The sequence below is a fragment of the Salvelinus namaycush genome, chromosome 22, assembly GCF_016432855.1.
Source record: "Salvelinus namaycush isolate Seneca chromosome 22, SaNama_1.0, whole genome shotgun sequence".
NCBI lineage: Eukaryota > Metazoa > Chordata > Actinopteri > Salmoniformes > Salmonidae > Salvelinus > Salvelinus namaycush.
In genome coordinates this window covers 11969473-11983937 of record NC_052328.1, presented here as the reverse complement: position 1 = coordinate 11983937, position 14465 = coordinate 11969473, and the positions used below count along the sequence as shown (strand labels likewise).

The 14465-nt window shown below is 45.1% G+C and overlaps 1 protein-coding gene across 1 annotated transcript in view; it reads right to left on the bottom strand.

The window, feature by feature from the left end:
- The window catches only part of LOC120017396 (serine/threonine-protein kinase 32C-like), a 178105-nt gene that overhangs the window by 14023 nt on the left and 149617 nt on the right, over positions 1-14465 (bottom strand). Inside the window, exons 5-8 of the mRNA XM_038960145.1 lie at positions 4480-4517; positions 3483-3572; positions 3159-3262; positions 2775-2891 (exon numbers count right to left, since the gene is read on the bottom strand). Of these exons, the coding sequence (XP_038816073.1) occupies positions 2775-2891; positions 3159-3262; positions 3483-3572; positions 4480-4517 (349 nt within the window). The remainder of the gene's footprint in view (positions 1-2774; positions 2892-3158; positions 3263-3482; positions 3573-4479; positions 4518-14465) is intronic.

Genomic DNA, 14465 nt, shown 5'->3' with positions numbered 1-14465 from the left:
AGATTCTAACGGTAGCTGCCTGGGCTTATTGTAAAGCAGGAGAGTAGAGCTTCCATGGCCATTGAGTGGCTACCGAGATGAGGGATAAGCCTTGTTCCCTCACTCTGTCCAGAGTGGGGAGTATCAAGCATAGAGGAGGAAAAGTGTAAAGCATCACCCTTGGCCAAGGAGGTGCCAGTGGGTCCAACCCCAGTGGTGCATCTCCTGCTAGGAACAACGGACAGTGTGTGTGTCTTCGTGCGATGCGAAGAGATCGACAGTGACTAGACCGTATATCTCCCAGATCTGGTTCACCACCTGGGGATGGAGTCTCCAATCCCCGTAAAGTGGATTCCCTCTGGACAATAAGTCTGCTCCTACATTCAGTACACCCAGGAAGTGAGTTGCGCATAATGAGAGGAGGTGAGCTCTGCTCCACAGTATAATCTAGGTACTGTAGCTATTCTGTGTAAATGCAGAGAGCGAGCCACCCTGGCGGTTGATGTATATCACCACAGTCGAATTGTCTGTCCTGACCATGATTTGATCATTTTGAAGGAAGGGTAGAAAGTGTATCAATGAATAAAACACTATCAGCAGTTCCAGATAATTTATATGAGCGTGGTGGAGCTGCGGGGACCACAATCCGTTTACTGCTTTTTCTTTTCATCACTTACCCTGTAAATGATGTGCCTGTTGTCACTACCTTCCTTGATGACCGAGGGGCTCTTCCAGTGATGGAGAGCAAAGAGACAGTCCATGGTCACCGCTATCTTTCGATTGAGGTGCAGTTGTGGACACAGGGGATTGGCAGATATCCAACAGTGAAAGTCTCCTACTCTCAGTAGTCCTAGCGGTACAACTGAGATGGTGGACGCAATCAATCCCAGCACTCAGAGGCAGGTTTTGAGCGTGACCGAGTGCCCCCGGTGAACAGGGAGCGGCACTATCGGAACGACGTGATGTGGTTGTCCAATAGTGTAGCCCGGTGAGAGAGAGAATCCTTGCCTGACAACTCAAACTGAATTAATCTGCTGCTCTATCGTTCGCTACATACTTCAGTCTGAGACTGAAGTTGTTTGTGGTGACGTCAAAATGAGGGGTGTTGTACAAAACAAAGTCATCAGCGATTTAGTCATCTCTAACCAATCAGAGTAATAAAGCCAATGACGAATTTTCAGTCATCTTCTTTACGCACTGTGTTCTGTCCATGATAATAGGCTAACGTTTGGCCGGTGAGATGGGTTAAAAGGGAAGTCATGTCGCAACCCGCTTGCTCCTGTGTTGGGGCTGCTTCCACACACTTGCTGAACGTTTGTGGAGCTAGTGCTAGCCCGAAGGGGACAGCGAGGTATTCGCAGGCTGTGTCTTGAAAGGCATCCCTGAGAAACTTCCCGTGTGCTGGCAGAATACTTATGTGAAAATAAGCATTGAGGCACATCGCCTCGACGAATAGAGCGAGACAGCACTTTGAGCGTAGGAATATGAAACGTGTACTTTCTCAGATAGCTGTTGAAGACCCATAGGTCCAGAATGGGGTGACTGATCATTTGTCTTTTTGCCTCAGGTGCTTGTGAATGCGCTGAGGGAGAGCTGTGGCACGGGGGGCACTTGGGGACAGGCCAGAACATGTAGTGACCTGTTTGCTGCCCCTCTCTACTGCTGGGAATGCACCGCTAGGTCAGGTGACCCTTCTTCCCAGGGGAATCAGGTGGATGGGACCTGATGCGGTAGCAGCGAAGGACCACTTCCCCCACTGTCGGCCTCTGTAAGGAGAACCACATTGTGGGTTCGCAGCCTGCTGCGTCGGCTGGGGGTTTTGCATTGCGAGAAAACCCTGGTGCCAGTGTGTTGCCCTCTCTACAGCCTTGAATGGCTCCTCTAATGAATGTGCAGCAGGCATGTAAACCTTCTGGAAGATGGAGGCGGAAATGTGCTCTGTCTTCCCAGGAAGAGAAGTGTCGGTCTGTGACGCAGCACTGGGCTTGAGGTCGTTGGCCAGTGGCGGCTCAACTACCGGGGGCTTGCTTGTGATGCTAGCTACCACCGGAGACTGAGGAGTAGAAAACTATTTATACTCTAAGCAAAACTTTCCTCTCGGTCAGCACTCAACACTATCGACAGGAGCTGAGGTCCTACGTTCTGCAGCTTTAACCTCACGGTTTCGCCTGAGAACAGTTCAGTAGGAGACAGTGATCTAGTCGCACCGAGGAGAGCTTCTCCAACAGACGCTGTGATTGGTTCTTCAGTTAGTGAATCTTCTAGAGTGAATCCCCATTTGTGAGACATCGAAACAATTATTTGAAATAGAACAGCTGTTAAGTTTCGCCGTGGGATAGCTTAACATAAACCTAGGATAAATTATTTTGGGATGTAGTTCTGTTGCCATGTCAACCATCTCTCTCCAAACTCTCCCACTGAAAATTCAGACGAGTCATTTCTCCCAGCGGGCTGGTTAGGTCCGTCTAGGTGGAGTTCAGACATGGTAATCGATCCGCAGCCAAGCGGAAGATACAGATGCCATCGCCCTGGAGCCTCGTTGGCTCTGACTGGAGCAGACACGCACAGATTAGAGAGTAGTCCCTCACTACGCTGACTCCCTGCCACTCCATTTGTCTCTCCTCCTTGTTCTTATATCTCTAAATCTCTCCCTCTGTTCCCCTCTGGCCTCAGGCAACTCTCCCTCCATCCACTTTCACCTCAACTACTTTTGTGAGCCCCCCCAATAAATCAAAAATCGAAATCCCTTCCGCTCATCTTTCTCCTTCTCCCTTCCACTTCCCCTCCCCACTTACCTTCCTCATGAGATGGACCAGATCCTTGGGCCAGGTGGAGTTGTACTGCACACTGACTGTACTGAAGAGCTGCATTAAAGACTCCACTGAGTTACTGGCATGGATCTCATAGGGCCTCTGACAGAGGGAGAGAGCGAGAGAGAGGGTGAGAGGGAGAGGGAAGAAGGAGAGAGGGAGGAGAACAGAAGAGAGAGAGAAAGGATGAAAGAGAGAGTAAGAGAGAGATAGGGGGGCGAGAGAGAGCGAAAGAGAAAGAAAGAGAGAGAGGGAAGAAAGCATAGACAGACAGTGAGAAATGGAAAGAAGTGAGTAACAACCACATACAGTAAGCTTCAATTTTCGTTACTCAAGAACAGCTCCACTTCCCATAATGCCTTTCCTTACCCATCCACGCAGCACCTCAAAAACCGTCACGCCTAGTGACCACCAATCCACCTCAAAGGCATAACCCACCCCCCCGCTCACAAAGGACTGGAAGATCTCTGGGGCTGGAGGAGATACAACACAGACAGAGTCAGTCAGCTAGGCTACACAAGACCATCGAACACTAATGGATATTTACACAGTATGTTAGTGATACGGTTCCAGATCTGTCTCGTCATAGTCGTGACTATGAGTTGGCAAGACAGTACAAACAGATCTGGGTCCAGGCTAGTGATAAAGGTTTCCAAGGGCTGAAGGAATAACAGGTATAAAAAAAAGTCTTACCCATGTAGGGCTTGGTTCCAGCTAAGGCCGTGGCCCTCTCTCCATCCTTGATTATTGTAGCAACGTTGAAGTCTGTCAGGTGGGCGTGGCCTGTGAAGACAGCGCTCCTTAGAACCAAACTCAAATATACTAACACCACACCCAAAACATGTTTCTTTTTTTAACAAAACTATCCAAAAGAAACTTAAAGCTACGGTATCTATTTTTGTCTGAACTTGAGTAGGCTTTCTATCTTTATTGCCTGATGTAACCTAAATCAAATTTGTTGTCTCTGACTAACTTTGACTAACTAACTGATAAACAAAAACAAAACACAAATAGCTTAGTAAAACATGATTCAGTGTGTCAACGAGACATTTGTTTTGCCGGAGTCTGGTCTAGTGGTAGCGCTGCCGACCACATATACCCGCTGGCGACAGGGTTATGAATCCTGCCTCGGCCCCTACTCCCAGTCTCCCTCTGTATCTGTCTCCGTCTCTACCTTCTGCCTGTCACTGTCCTTAAAACAATAAAATACATTACAAATATATATTTTAAAAAGACTTGAAGCAGAGTCTGGCTGAGCATTTTACTGTAAGAGCTGATGTCTATAGACCACAGTAGTGAAGTGGACTAGTGTGTCCTTGTGCTTCTTTCTGCATTTCTTCAAAGCATGGTGGGGTGTGAGACACACATTCGGGCTATTCTGCATGAGTGCTGACCCACTGAGTTACTGTAGGTAACATCCTGCAGAGTCACGACTGTGTGTCCTACCTGTCACCTTGGACCAGTTTCATTCTCAGAAGCTCCCTTTACTGTACATGGGGACATTTTTCTCTTTCTCACTCTCTCTCCTTCTCTACCACACATACTGTACACACGCACATGAACAACAATGTCACTCAAATGGCCTCCACGTGCCTTCGTAAAGCATGTGACAAAAAGGTAAAACACACACGCGTCGTAAACATCTAATGAGTACAAGGTAAAGTCATCTCTAAAGAAGAGGCATTCTCACCTTGCTCATCTAACAAGATGTTGTCTGGTTTGATATCCCTGTGAGATAGAAACAGAGAGAAACACAGAAATCATTGTCTGAGAATATGGACCTGCATATGGAACTACATGTAAATCTGTACATGTAGTCAATATAAAGCGTGTGCCACAGACTGTGTGTTTCTGAGTTGTGCTTGCACGTGTGTGGAACATGATGGGTAGCTGTATGTGTTACATGTGTGTGCAAGTGTATCTGTACATTGAGGCTCGTAAGTATTGCCTGGGTCGTTCAACAAAAAGAGGGCCTTTTGGGGCGTGTAATGCTGTTAAGAAAAACATTTTATTTCACCATGTTCCACTTAATATACACTGCTCAAAAAAATAAAGGGAACACTTAAACAACACAATGTAACTCCAAGTCAATCACACTTCTGTGAAATCAAACTGTCCACTTAGGAAGCAACACTGATTGACAATACATTTCACATGCTGTTGTGCAAATGGAATAGACAAAAGGTGGAAATTATAGGCAATTAGTAAGACACCCCCAATAAAGGAATGGTTCTGCAGGTGCTGACCACAGACCACTTCTCAGTTCCTATGCTTCCTGGCTGATGTTTTGGTCACTTTTGAATGCTGGCGGTGCTTTCACTCTAGTGGTAGCATGAGACGGAGTCTACAACCCACACAAGTGGCTCAGGTAGTACAGTTCATCCAGGATGGCACATCAATGCGAGCTGTGGCAAAAAGGTTTGCTGTGTCTGTCAGCGTAGTGTCCAGAGCATGGAGGCGCTACCAGGAGACAGGCCAGTACATCAGGAGACGTGGAGGAGGCCGTAGGAGGGCAACAACCCAGCAGCAGGACCGTTACCTCCGCCTTTGTGCAAGGATGTGCACTGCCAGAGCCCTGCAAAATGACCTCCAGCAGGCCACAAATGTGCATGTGTCAGCATATGGTCTCACAAGGGGTCTGAGGATCTCATCTCGGTACCTAATGGCAGTCAGGCTACCTCTGGCGAGCACATGGAGAGCTGTGCGGCCCCACAAAGAAATGCCACTCCACACCATGACTGACCCACCGCCAAACCGGTCATGCTGGAGGATGTTGCAGGCAGCAGAACGTTCTCCGGCGTCTCCAGACTCTGTCACGTCTGTCACATGTGCTCATGTGCTCAGTGTGAACCTGCTTTCATCTGTGAAGAGCACAGGGCGTCAGTGGCGAATTTGCCAATCTTGGTGTTCTCTGGCAAATGCCAAACGTCCTGCACGGTGTTGGGCTGTAAGCACAACCCCCACCTGTGGACGTCGGGCCCTCATACCACCCTCATGGAGTCTGTTTCTGACCGTTTGAGCAGACACATGCACATTTGTGGCCTGCTGGAGGTCATTTTGCAGTGCTCTGGCAGTGCACCTCCTTGCACAAAGGCGGAGGTAACGGTCCTGCTGCTGGGTTGTTGCCCTCCTACGGCCTCCTCCACGTCTCCTGATGTACTGGCCTGTCTCCTGGTAGCGCCTCCATGCTCTGGACACTACGCTGACAGACACAGCAAACCTTTTTGCCACAGCTCGCATTGATGTGCCATCCTGGATGAACTGTACTACCTGAGCCACTTGTGTGGGTTGTAGACTCCGTCTCATGCTACCACTAGAGTGAAAGCACCGCCAGCATTCAAAAGTGACCAAAACATCAGCCAGGAAGCATAGGAACTGAGAAGTGGTCTGTGGTCACCACCTGCTGCACCATTCCTTTATTGGGGGTGTCTTGCTAATTGCCTATAATTTCCACCTTTTGTCTATTCCATTTGCACAACAGCATGTGAAATTTATTGTCAATCAGTGTTGCTTCCTAAGTGGACAGTTTGATTTCACAGAAGTGTGATTGACTTGGAGTTACATTGTGTTGTTTAAGTGTTCCCTTTATTTTTTTGAGCAGTGTATAAAAAACATTCTCGCCATAAAAGAGGTCAAGTTAAGAAAAATGTTAAGAAATTGCCAATTAAAGTTACAAGGTTTACCATTGATGATTTCATTTTTAAATCAGCCATAGCTCCCCGTGTGACAGGGGGAATGGAAGCATGTATTGTGCAGCAGGGAGGGGCAATTGAATGCAAGCGTAACACGTTTTTTTTTACTTAACACTTTTCTAGACCATCTACTATGGGTAACAGGGTTGACATGTTATGTTCGACTCTCTCAGTTTTCTACCACAAAACACCAGAAAATGCTCACCTGCTTTCACACTATGATTTGAATGTTCACTGTTTCTTTTGAAAAAATTATTTAAAAAAGGAATAGTTTCACCATATTCAAATTATAGTTCAGTCCATGTAACAGGGTTGACCTTAAAATGAGGGACAAACAACTAATCACATGAAATAAATAACTATCTTCAGCAATGACTTTGTCAAAGCAACAAAATAACTAGAGATTTACAATGATGGTGAAAACGTTGGGACAATTTGGGGTTAAATGGGTTAAAATGTTCCTAGAAAAAGTGACGTGGGACATTTCCTTATTCATAAAAAAAATCAGATACATTACATTTTCAATGTTGTTTATATTAAAGCTAGTTCACTGCATTTAATATAACAGGCTTTTAAAATTAAATATATGTGACTGTGTGCCGATGTGTGTACGTATGCCCATGTACTGATCCCTACACTACTATATTCGACATGGATGAATGGGAACATTGGGAACATGGCCATTTCCAATCCCAATGCCAGGGAGGCACTCCCAGGTTTTCTCCACACATGCTTTTTATGTGGGGCACCAATGCAATGGAGACCAATATAAACAACAACACCTTGGTGTTAACCCACATGCACAGCCCCCTCCAAGCCCACAGCCAATTAACAGAGCCAACCCCGCTTATTTAATTATGCAGCCTGTCACCAAAGTGTGAATAATACATTTAGTCCACATAGAGAGTCTCATACGCTACACTAATATGATATCAGGCTACAGTAAGTCTTTTTTAACTGGTGTTTTCCTTAAGAGGTTTAATGGAAATGTGATCACAAACCCAAGCCATTTAGTCCACAGAGTCGTTGTCTCAAACACTACACTAACATAAAAAGTAATATGTGCACTAAGGCTATGCTATACCAAGAAGTAAGTCTCTATGTTAACTGGTGTATTTCTCAAGAGATTTCAATGGAAATGTACGGGAGGAACTCAAATGTGAAAGTCTCTACACCGCCACAGTGGTTATTCGATGCAAAAATCAGCTCATACACTTCACTAAAGTAACATTCCTGTTAGCACTGACCCATTGGGAACACACTGGTACAATCAATGTTGCTTCCAAGTCATTTCAATGAAAAAAACGAAATTACGTTGAACCAACGTGGAATAAACGTTGACTTGACGTCTTTGCCCATTGGGGAGGCTATACTATACCATAAAAGTACATCTCTATGTTAACTGGTGTATTTCTCAAGAGGTTTATGGGAAATGTATTCAATTCACGGGCTTTATGGCAATGGGAGAAATTCCAATATGAAACCCTCTGCCATCCCGCCATACTGCCACCATGGTTATTTGATGTAAAACCATGCAGAGCATTGCTCATTGAACACACTTCTTCTTTGACGTGACTAGCAATTCAGTCAAACGGGTTTCCTAAGTATGGAATGTCAACTCCAGCCGCAGACGACTAACACGTTTGAGGTCTAATTCCACCTCTAAGGCCTTCACTATAGAAGAGGGAAGAGAAATCAATGTTCACCTTTTTAGTTTTTCTCCGGTGCAGAAGAAGTAAAGAGGGGGGCCATTCTTGCATTCTTTGGGGACTTTTTTGCTTAGACTAATTCCACCTTCCTCAGGCATCATGGCAGCAGCAGACTGTTGCTAGGAGACACTTCTTCCCCCATTTAGTGCAACAAAATAATAGTATTCTCCTGTCACAAACCCACAGCATGGAACCAAATTGCAGAGCAGGAGATACAGATAACCAGGGATTGGATTAGGCCTCCTACAGCAGACACGATTGTGTCAGAGTCAGAAGTGATGCCAGGAGGAGAAAAAAAACAGAGACTTGGGCAAACTCCCTGAACCTTCTACCAACTAACTTAATTAGTATTTAAATAATGGCAAAGCACATTTATCAAGTTGACAGGGTGAATTACTGTTTTAACTTGAGTTAAGGACAAGTGTGTGTTCATTCCAGTTGGAAGTACAACGCCTTCAGAAAGTTGCCTCCAAGAAAGCCTCCACCCTTTTACTTTTTACACATTTTGTTGTGTCACAAAGTGGGATTAAATAGGTTTAGTTGTTTTTTTGTCAACGATCTACACAAAATACTCTGTAATGTCAAAGTGGAAGAAAAATTTGAAAATTTGTTTTAAAAAATATGAAAAATAAAGCACTACTATATCTTCATTAGATAAGTATTCAACCCCCTAAGATATTACATGTTAGAATCACCTCTGGCAGTGATTACATCTGTGAGTCTTTCTGGGTAAGTCTCTAAGAGCTTTGCACACCTGGAATGTACAATATTTGCATTTTTCAAGTCTTGCCATAGATTTTCAAGGCAAATTTAAGTCAAAACTGGAACTGGGCCACTTTCAATGTCGTCATGATGTACAGTGGGGAGAATAAGTATTTGATACACTGCCGATTTTGCAGGTTTTCCTACTTACAAAGCATGTAGAGGTCTGTAATTTGTATCATAGGTACACTTCTACTGTGAGAGACGGAATCTAAAACAAAAATCCAGAAAATCACATTGTATGATTTTTAAGTAATTAATTTGCATTTTATTGCATGACATAAGTATTTGATCACCTACCAACCAGTAAGAATTCCGGCTCTCACAGACCTGTTAGTTTTTCTTTAAGAAGCCCTCTTGTTCGCCACTCATTACCTGTATTAACTGCACCTGTTTGAACTCGTTACCTGTATAAAAGACACCTGTCCACACTCAATCAAACAGACTCCAACCTCTCAACAATGGCCAAGACCAGAGAGCTGTGTAAGGACATCAGGGATAAAATTGCAGACCTGCACAAGGCTGGGATGGGCTACGGGACAATAGGCAAGCAGCTTGGTGAGAAGGAAACAACTGTTGGCGCAATTATTAGAAAATAGTGGAAGTTCAAGATGACGGTCAATCACCCTCGGTCTGGGGCTCCATGCAAGATCTCACCTCGTGGGGCATCAATGATCATGAGGAAGGTGAGGGATCAGCCCAGAACTACACTGCAGGACCTGGTCAATGACCTGAAGAGAGCTGGGACCACAGTCTCAAAGAAAACCATTAGTAACACACTACGCCGTCATGGATTAAAATCCTGCAGCGCGCGCAAAGTCCCCCTGCTCAAGCCAGCGCATGTCCAGGCCCGTCTGAAGTTTGCCAATGACCATCTGGATGATCCAGAGGAGGAATGGGAGAAGGTCATGTGGTCTGATGAGACAAAAATAGAGCTTTTTGGTCTAAACTCCACCCGCCGTGTTTGGAGGAAGAAGAAGGATGAGTACAACCCCAAGAACACCATCCCAACCGTGAAGCATGGAGGTGGAAACATCATTCTTTGGGGATGCTTTTCTGCAAAGGGGACAGGATGACTGCACCGTATTGAGGGGAGGATGGATGGGGCCAAGTATCGCGAGATCTTGGCCAACAACCTCCTTCCCTCAGTAAGAGCATTGAAGATGGGTCGTGGCTGTCTTCCAGCATGACAACGATCACAAACAGGATGCATGTTTTGGAATATTTTTATTCTGTACAGGCTTCCTTCTTTTCACTCTGTCAATAAGGTTAGTATTGTGGAGTAACTACAATTTTGTTGATCCATCCTCAGTTTTCTACTATCACAGCCATTAAACTCTAACTATTTTAAAGTCACCATTGGCCTCATGGGGAAATCCCTGAGTGGTTTCCTTACTCTCTGGCAACTGAATTAGGAAGGACGCCTGTATCTTTGTAGTAACTGGGTGTATTGAAACACCATTCAAAGTCTTATTAATAACTTCACCATCCTCAAAGTGATAGTCAATGTCTGCTTTTTTTTTTTACCCATCTCCCAATAGGTTTGCGAGGCATTGGAAAACCTCCCTGGATCTGTTTTTGAAATTCACTGCTCGACTGGGGGGGGGGGGGGGGGGGGGGGGGTACAGTGATGAGGTAGTCGTTCAAAAATCATGTTAAACAATATTATTAGTGAGTCCATGCAACTTATTGGGTTACTTCATAAGCACAGGTTTACTTTGCCATAACAAAGGGGTTGAAGATTATTCACTTATTCACTCAAGACATTTCAGCTTTTCATGTTTAATTCATCTGTAAACATTTAGAAAAACATATTCCACTTTAACATTATGGGGTATTGTGTGTAGGCCAGTGACAAAAAATCTAAATGTGATCCATTTTAAATTCAGGCTGTAACACAACAAAATGTGGAAAAAGTCAAGGGGTGTGAATACTTTCTGAAGGCTCTGTACATGACTGTACATGATTGCTCAACGGCACGAATGCACAAACACACTCACCAGTACGCACGCACCCAGATATTTATTTGCACTTTAGAGGAGCAATTTGCTAAAACGAGCTTTGGAGTAAAGGTTAAAACATTGAAGCCAAATGGTTAAAACATTTTGAGTGGAGTTTGTGGTCTACAGGGACCTAAACACTTTCATTTACAGCACCAACACTTTGCACTGTGCTCAGCACTTTCAACAAAAGCTCATAACTGCAAGTCATACCATGCTGAAGAAGATTGATTGTAACAATTACAGCAATATAGAAAAGCCTTAATTAAAAGGGAATGCCCAGGTCCTTATAGAAAGAATACTGCACAGCAAACAACAGATTGTTGAACAAACATATAGGCTACTAAATCCATTTTAGTTTCACAATCCGATGGATAAAAACTCAGATTCTTAACAAGCACACCAACAACTACACCACTGCCCAGTGATATACTAGTGAATTCAAAGCTGTGGCTTTTCTTCCAACGAGCACCACATATTGGAGCCTACATCATTAGACCCAGAGCGCGGGTTTTCCAGTACTGCAGTGCTGTGAGTATCTCCTGTAGCTGTCAGGCCACACATTAGGTGTCAGAGCTGGGAGAGTGAAAAGGACGATGCAGGACTGCCCGTTCTGCCGGGGACACTCAAGACAGATGAGAAAAGGATGATGATGAATCATTACACCCCTTAACACAGGCGATTCATCTCCTTTCGGACATGGAGGTGAGGGGATGTCAGTCTCTGAAACAGGGAGTAGAAGAGGGAGGGCCAGGAGTCCCAGACGTGGCACCCAGGATAGGAGTAATCAGGGAGGTACGTACAACTAAAAGCAGACAAACAGCGATCCCCTGCTGGGTGTCGGTGAATGGTGGCTGTTTGCAATGTTTCAGAAAATTATCAGCAAATGACAGCTCATATTCTGGTCAGAGCGATCGGAATGTCACTCTCTGCTTTTAACTCTAGAAGCACAGAGGCAGTCATTTTGACTGCATATTAATTTAAAATGTAAATATCTGCAATTGTTTAAGTCATGCCCCCCCCTCTATCCTTGACTTTCGCTAAATAAGTCTATTTAACATACATATGTTGTAAGAATTTTTATATCAGACATATAATGTGTTAAAGCTGTTTTAAGAGGACATGTCATTTTTCCCCCAATGCCAAAAATTGACTTTTTCTAATCCTCCTACAGAGTCACATTCAGGTAAGACGAGCAGACAGAGCCGATTCTGAAGTTTCCAACTATCACTTTTTCCAAGAATAATCGCTGTTCCTTTGCGGTCCATACATGAGCACGCGCCAGCAATTTTCAAGTGTCATTGTCACGTGCACAAGTACAGTTAAATGCCTTTCCTGCAAACTCTTTCCCAACAATGCAGTAATCAATATCAGTAGTACTATAAATGAAGTAAAGAAATTGTAAATTGCAGAAATATGGCTTTTAAAACCGTAACATTCAGAATAAAAATGTTTAAAGGGATGGTTGTCAAAAGAAAGTTGTTTTTGTTTATTACTTTTTTTTATTGGGCACAGAGGGTAGTGCTTTTTTTATTCTCGCTCTCTGTTTACATTCACCCTTTTTGCAGGTTTTACTATATCATTTATTATATCCTAGACAGATTTCCTCATCTGCTTGCGTGCACCCCCCCCCCCCCCCTATAGGTAAGTAAGTAAGCGGTCAGTTCCAGGGTCAGTGGCAATACGATATTTACAAAGTGCAGGGATACTGGATATGTAAAAGGGGGAAGTTGACTAGACATCAGGAGCATATATGATGATCGTATGTGAGTGTGTGTGTGTAGTCACTTTTTTAAATTTGATTTAATCCTTTAACTAGGCAAGTCAGTAAGGAACAAATAATGACGGCCTACCCCGGCCAAACGCGGACGACGCTGGGCCAATTGCGCGCTGCCCTATGGGACTCCCAAAGAAGGCCAGATGTGATACAGCCTAGATTCGAACCAGAGACTGTAGTGACGCATCTTGCACTGAGATGCAGTGCCTGAGACCGCTGCGCCACTCGGGAGCCCGGGGAGTAGGAATGTGTGTGCATGTTATGTATGTGTGACTGTGAGTGTATGTGTGCTGGAGTGTCAGTGTGAGTGTGTGCAAGTCCTGTGAGAGTGCATGTGAGTGCATACTCTCCTGTGAGAGTAAGTGTGAAAATAAAGTAAAACAGTCAAAGCAGATAGTCCATGTAGCCATTCTGTTAGCTATTTAGCAGTCTTATGGCTTGGGGATAGAAGCTGTTCAGGCGCCTGTTGGTGTCAGACTTGTTGCTCCCGTACCGCTTGTCATGCGGAAGCAGAGAGTACAGTCTATGGGCTTGGGTGGATGGAGTCTTTAACAATTTTCCAGGCCTTCCTTTCACACCGCCTGATATAGAGGTCCTGGATCGCAGGTGCCATGCAATCGAGGGCGGTGCAGTTGCCATACCAAGCAGTGATGCAGGCAGTCAAGATGCTCTCAATGGTGCAGTCACCTCCCCGTCTCCTGTAGTCATCATCGCCAGTTATCAGGCCTACCACCGTCGCGTCGTCAGCAAACTTGATGATGGTGTTGGAGTTGTGCGTGGCTACGCAGTCGTGGGTAAACACAGAGTACAAGAGTGGACTAAGCACACACCCTTGTGGGTCCCCCGTGTTGAGGGTCAGTGTGGCGGAGGTGATGCTGCCTACCCTCAATACCTGGGGTCAGCCCATCAGGAAGTCCAGGATGGTGACAAGCTTGGAGGGGACTATGGTGTTGAACGCTGAACTGTAGTCAATGAACAGCATTCTCAAATAGGTATTCCTCTAATCAAGGTGGGTGAGGGCAGTGTGGAGTGCAATCGAGATTGCATAATCTATGGCTCTGTTGGGGAGGTATGCAAATTGGAGTGTGTCTAGGATGTCTGGGATGATGGAGTTGATGTGTACCACAACCAGCCTTTCAAAGCACTTCATTATTACTGATGTGAGTGGTACAGGGCGGTAGTCATTCTAGCAGGTAGCCTTAGAGTTCTTGGGAACAGGAATGGTGGTGGTCAGCTTGAGACGTGGGGATTACAGATTGGGACGAGAGGTTGAAAATGACCATGAATATTCTTGCCAGCTGTTCCGCACATACATTGAGAATGCGCCCTGGAATAGTCCGGCCCCGTGGCCTTGTGAGCGTCGGCGGGGGCCCTCATGCACGGCTCGGTGTTGTTTTTTGCCGAAGTGAGTTTGTCTAGTAGAAAGGCATTGTTGGGCATATCACGGCTGGGTTTTCCTTTGCAATCCATTGTGCCACATGCGGTGGGTGTCAGAGCCTGTATAATAGGATTCCACAATTATTCCTACTGTCCTTTTGCTAGTTTGAAGCCTTTGCAGAGGTCGTAACAGGAGTTGATTGTGTCCTCAGCCGTAGGCTCGGGGGTTGGCAGTGATAGCCCTCTGTACGGTAAGCCTGGTCTTTATCTTAGTGCCAACTTCTGTGTTAATCCTGGGCTTTTGATTGGGGAAGCAGCGAAACTTCACTATGGGGACAACGTCAGAGGTGCATTTCCTA